The 6,125-nt window shown below is 41.0% G+C and overlaps 1 protein-coding gene across 1 annotated transcript; it reads right to left on the bottom strand.

Moving 5' to 3' along the window:
• Positions 1 to 1,558: 1,558 nt before the first annotated feature.
• Positions 1,559 to 4,896, bottom strand: LOC128456201 (carboxypeptidase O). Its single transcript, XM_053440291.1, has 11 exons — positions 4,767 to 4,896; positions 4,446 to 4,509; positions 4,167 to 4,268; positions 3,682 to 3,792; positions 3,358 to 3,474; positions 3,156 to 3,249; positions 2,603 to 2,695; positions 2,199 to 2,308; positions 2,034 to 2,118; positions 1,847 to 1,927; positions 1,559 to 1,771 (listed from the first exon to the last, which is right to left on the bottom strand). Exons 1-11 carry the CDS (start codon positions 4,835 to 4,837, stop codon positions 1,560 to 1,562), a joined length of 1,140 nt encoding a protein of 379 aa, XP_053296266.1. The 5' UTR covers positions 4,838 to 4,896; the 3' UTR covers position 1,559.
• Positions 4,897 to 6,125: the final 1,229 nt, after the last annotated feature.

Raw genomic sequence — 6,125 nt, 5'->3', positions numbered from 1 at the left:
TGTTATCGATCACCAGCTGTAATGATCAGCAGATGCAGATGATGGCGCCACCCTCATCGATTCCCAGTGACAGTTGAAGAGCAGGGCATAACTCCCATCGATCATCAGCGACACTGTGTAAAAATTGGTTTCATCCGTATTGATTGGCAACGAAGGCACAGGAGCCTTATCTCTATCCCTGTGTGTGGCAAGGGTGAGCATGTGTTTTAGAGGAACTGAGGAGGCCCATGATTGACTTCACGTATTTCAAAATGAGTGGTGAAACATGCCGGTGTACTGGGGGTATCATCTTGGACACAGAGCAGCACTAAGGTTTCCCTTTTCCCACTTGTGTCCATGAAAAATAACGTGGAGCAGACAAATCTGAGCTGGCAGTCTCAATAGTCTCAGCACAAAAAAAGGTGATTTCTGGTCTTTGGACCTGAACCGTCTGGAAGTTGGACCCTGGCTGCCTCCTGGGGGGATTCAGGGAGAGTTTACATGTGTTGTTTCCCCTTATGAATACATATTTAACCCTGAATAAACATATTACTATCATTTCCCTTTAGCCGATCGTGATTAACATTTCAACTCCTCGTTATTGAAACATTACAGGAAATGTGTAATCAAAATCTATCCCAGTAAAACCACCTTGAATCCTGTGAAACGCTCCATTGTCTCTTTTCTTTTCCCTCATTCTCTCCCACTGAAACCAGCACAGTGGCCAGTGTTAATGTCCTTCGGTGACTGGCTTTGTATCGATCCGAGACTGAATTAGTCCAGGGAATTGTTGCTGCAGGGTCCCAACAATATCGTTGCACCAGTTAGATTTAATGAGTTTCTGCTGGGAATTAATATTATACCTCAATTGTATAATTACAGTGTGTGTGTGTGTGTGTGTGTGTGTGTGTGTGTGTGTGTGTAGCCATTGCAACATCTCTGGAATTTAGTCCTTACTATATCCTCTATAAAACTGACTTAACTTTTTTTTACTTTGTGTTGAAATGTGCTTTATAATTAAAGTTATCATTATTATTAACTATTTCTTCCTGTTGTTTTTTTTTGTACGTCTGAAGAAGAGGGACTCACCATTGACTTCACTTGTATTTGATTTGGCTGCAACACTGTTCAGTAAACACTGTTTACCCCTGAAACTCCAGCAGTGTTTTCTGAACTCAACACTTCACCCTCTGCTCCATCGACATAGTGCTGAGTAGTTGATGTATGAATTTTAATTTTCAGATGAACTATCCCCCCCCCCCCCCCATCAGGCCCATGCTGATGAAGCCTCACATGGATCAGAAGGTGTTAAATAGAGCGATGCTGCCTCCTGTTGTGCAAAGCATGCACAACAGCAGCATCAACTCACTGAAAATGGGCAATTCCCTTAAATTAATATTAAATATATATATTTATTTCATATATATTTCATTAATAAACAATGATGATGGGAACATCTACGCAGATGTCAATTGTCAGATTTATTATTATTATAAAATATTTCTGTTGAAAGCTCTGTCATTACAGCGTGCCCTTGTAAGACAGAATCTCCTTCTACCAACAAATAGATTTTCACCGTCTTACTCTGAGACCCCTGCAGTGAGTAACACAGACATAATGGTGCTCAGAATCATCACAGCAAACCCAGACACCGAGGTGACAGCAGCGTTGGGGGGGACGGAGTCGGGGAAAGTCTTGTCGTGAACATATGTGATGATGGAGAGAGCTCCTGCGTACGCCTCCTCACAGGCCGGCTGTATCTGCTCCTCCGGTAGCAGGTGGCTGAACTCGCCTGGAGGAGCATTGAGTAACTGATCAGATTTGGCTGATAACTATAATGTGAGAAAGTGACTGAAGTCCCACTCACCTTTGTCCCTCAGCTCGAAGGTGTATGAGAAGGGGATGCCCATGAGACGAGCCCAGTCACGACTTGAACCTGAGTTCGGATCTGCAGTGACAGAAGGATAGAGACTGTTTGCCAGTGTACATGAGTGCTCAGGTCAGAGTGTGTGTGTGTGTGTGTGTGTGTGTGTGTGTGTGTGTGTGTCTCTTACACAGTATTTGTGGAGATGTTCCAACAGTGTACGTCATTCCATGAATCTTCTCCATCTCTGCTGCTGCTGCCTTGCCGACTGAGACCTGCACAGCTCACACATAACACATGAATCTCTCATCTTAAAGTCTTGAAATACAATAAATAAAAGCACACACACACTCACCAGTTCATTGTGGTTGGGTGCAGAGATCTCCGGGTGGCCGTAGGGCATGAGAATGAGCTGCCCAGCCGAGTGGATGGTGAGGAAACACAGAGTCTGGTCAATCATCCCACCTGGAGATGGGCAGAGCAAAAAATAGGATTAAAATCATGAAGAAGACTTAAAAACATGAACCTCATCAAGGAACAGCAGCTTAGAGAGTTAAAAGCTATTCTTAAATAATGATGTCAGTGATGATTTTCATAAAATCAATGCATTTCATGATTTATATGTTTCCATGATATGTTATCATCAACTTCCTAAGTCTTTTGGTACAGATTCGAATATGAATACAGATCTACTGATTTTAAATGTGGTCTTATAACTGAGTGCCATTCTACTGAACTTCAATGCAAAAAGTTTGTTACCAACGAAGTCCATCACAGCTGTAGCCTCTGGCTCGGACCCTGCAGACCTCCCACAGTATGTGAGTGCACAACTGTTGAATGACGCACCAACCACTGAGGAAAGGAACAAAGAACATCAACTCACTAGTTGCAGCTCAGGGATTTTGTTTTTATAGATCAATGTCAAGTTTAGTTTTACAATACGTGAAGTTTATAGACCATTGGCTGTATGAAACCAGATGATGAATCTCATCTTTGAGAAAATTGCAGTTGATGTGTCATTCTTAGTCCATATCCCATCCATTAACATGGAGGAGGTGGGGTTTATGACCAATACTGCAGCCAGCCACCAGGAGGTGATCAGGATACTTTGGCCTCACTTTTTGGGGAGCTGTCATGTCGTCCATCTTTGTATACAGTCTACAGACAGACATCTAATGTTGCTGCTGCCCAAGTCAGAAATTATGATTTTACTTTGACTGTTGAACCCGTTAAACATGAGTAACTGGTTGTTACTTATTTAATTGTAATTCTTTTTAATTAAATCTTGAGAAAACTTTGTCAAATAACTTACTTCCCCAGTTGGCATTAAAATTCCTGTTAAGGTCCACACCATAACAGTTACTTCCCTCAGGAGGGGGGGAACGGGACTTCCTCCAGAGCCGAGTCTACATGAAAACAACACACACACACACACACACACACAGTATGATGACAGTAAGGATGTTCACAGTGTTTTAGAAGTAACAATAGTGACATATTAAGAGGAAACTCACACTGTCATTGGCCCAGGTGAATAAATATCCATCCACGTTGATCACAGGAGTAACAAAGATGTCCAGGTTCTGCAGCATCTGCTCCAGCTTCTTATTGGTTTTATATGAATCCACAATCTGAGCAAAGGAGGAATTTCAAATACTCAAAGGTCAGAGTGTCGAATGGTGAAAAACTAATTTCCTCAACACACCTTTTGACCACAACATAAAAAAAACACTTTATACTTTACACTGGTTCACCTACTTGGGAACCTTCACAACAAATAAAGAGCATTCCACCGCAGCCCAGGTAAAAGTATTGTGATTAGGTTGATGTGTGCACACCTCTTTAACAAACCACTGGCAGAAGGCCGGAGCGATCCACTCTCGAGCGTGAATACCACAGTCCATCCATATCAGCTTCTTCTGTTGGTCCTCGGCATTTCCCAGTCCCAGCTGGAGACACACAACACGGCACAACTCGGGGTGAACAGGTGTCGCTTTAAATGAAAATAAGTAAATCAGGGAGAAGCAGTTGAAGCAGGTTGAGTGAATATAAATATGAATCTTTGCAGGATCTCAGTTGGGGATCAGGAGGTAAGGCTATATTGATAATGAATAAATAAGACTAGAAGGGATTGATTTACCATCTCATGGAACACAGAACTGGACAGAGCTGGACAATGATGTCTACTGCAAGCAGGGGGCGCTGTTGCTCGGTAAAAATTACATAGTGTTGCTTTAATAAAACCCCACAATATAATTCTGATGTTAACAACTTATGCTGAAAATAAAAGCACACGTAGGTAAAAATGAAAAGCTTTGAATACCTTCAGCAGTGTGATGTTTCTTCCTTCATAGGTGTGTCCATAGACAGCAGAGGAGACCAGCTCTGGGTTTGCACGCTCCACCTCCTCCATCCACCTGTAAATCTGTAATGCACTTTAATGAGTGTGATTTATTTCGATATCGGAATTTATAGTTTTCTCTGACCAAGGTCCACCTGTAATCTTTAAAGACTACAGTGCTAGTTTAAAGTAGAGAATAAAAACATATGTGACAATGCACAACAACATTGATTTAAGTCCAATTTGAAATGAGACTCTTACCTCATCCATGGAGTGATACTTGGTGTAATTATAACTCTGTGTTGACTGCAAACCCTCTGCTAAACTGTAAATATAAAAATGTATAACTATGCTTTATTGGCAACAGGAAATAAGCTTATGTCAGCACTTTATTTTACAGACACAAGAAAACTCTTAACATGCAATAACTGAAAAAACATATATATAAATGTGATGTAATCTAACGTTTGAATCTTAACATTAGCTCAATTAATTTGTATCCTTATTTCACCTCAGACATGTATAATTACAAATAATCTGTAATTATACATAATTGAAAGTCAATGTCACATGTGAACTCACCTGAGAGAAGTTTCTGAGCAGATCATCATCAGGGTCAAACCCAGGATCCAACATTTAAATATCATGTTCATTTGTTTCTCCTCATTCAGAAGTTTTCAGCTCAGTAAGAAACTTTCTGCTCCACTTCCACCTGCTGCTGCTCCAACACATAGACTGTATATCCAACATCACATGTCAACAGGAAACAGACGCAGCCCAGTCCGTGCTAAACAATACCACCAGAAACCGCCAGGGGGCAGTGCAACCAACGTTTGTATCCAGAAACACTCCACTCTGCGCTGCCCTCTAGCGGAGGCATTGCTTTACAACCACGCCAACGTTAAACCATCTAGGTGTATTGCACATGGATGCTCATTGTCAATTATTACACCCCCCCAACCCTGTGTGTGTGTGTGTGTTATACAATACACATACAAACCAACAAATGAAGAAAAAAATATACAATTTGTTTTCAATGTTTTCAATTGTAAAGTATGTTTTCAATTGTAAAGTATAAGGTAAAGTAAGTATTATTTTGTATTGGAAATCATTCCAAAATTACAAGAAAAGAAAACTCATTACGTGGTTTTCAATATGGTAACTGCAAAAAGTACAAATATTGAGATCAGGAAGTCATTATAGGAATTAATTGTTATTTTAAAACAGACCTACTCCTTCTTAGGAGATATTAAAAAGTGCACAGTGCATATACTGCTTGTTTCATTATGTGTTAATCTTCATCACCAATAACGGACTAGGTGTACTTTGAACAATCCATTCTCTCCTGTTTGTTTACAACGTTTTGCAAAATCCCTTCTCTGATGCTTATAACATGTATACAATTCAATTCTGTTTCCTATTTTTATATATTTTGTATTTTTACTTGCACAAACACACCACAGCAAATTCATTCTCTGTGTTAACCTATTTGGCCATTAACCCCAGATTCTGATTCTCACACACTCACTATGCGTCTCCTCTTGCGGGAGACAATTAACAGAATTCAAAGTGCGTAATAACATGACGGTCACAACGTGCTTGTGTTGAGCAGCGACAGAGCCGGAAGGCCACGCCTCCTACTGCCCCTGCATTCTGCACCATCAGGAGTTGCTGAATGAATGTGCCATTCATCCCTCCGTGTTGTTGTTGTCCCCTGTTTGGACTCACATGGATAATGTAATTGACAGATGGCTCACATTCAGGCCAGGAGAGGCATGGAGAGAAAAGGGGGACGGACATAACAAGTGAGGATGTCTCCTGGAGTTTGTGTGCACTTGGGACATTTGTAAATGAGGACAGCTTAAGGCTTCCTGAAGGTCCTGGAGGAAATCTGTGAGGAGAGGATAGAAATCCACTGTTCAAAACTTCTTGGAAGGACCA

The sequence above is a fragment of the Pleuronectes platessa genome, chromosome 14, assembly GCF_947347685.1.
Source record: "Pleuronectes platessa chromosome 14, fPlePla1.1, whole genome shotgun sequence".
Lineage (NCBI taxonomy): Eukaryota > Metazoa > Chordata > Actinopteri > Pleuronectiformes > Pleuronectidae > Pleuronectes > Pleuronectes platessa.
The sequence above is the reverse complement of the archived record's forward strand: the minus strand, read 5'-3'. Positions and strand labels throughout refer to the sequence as shown.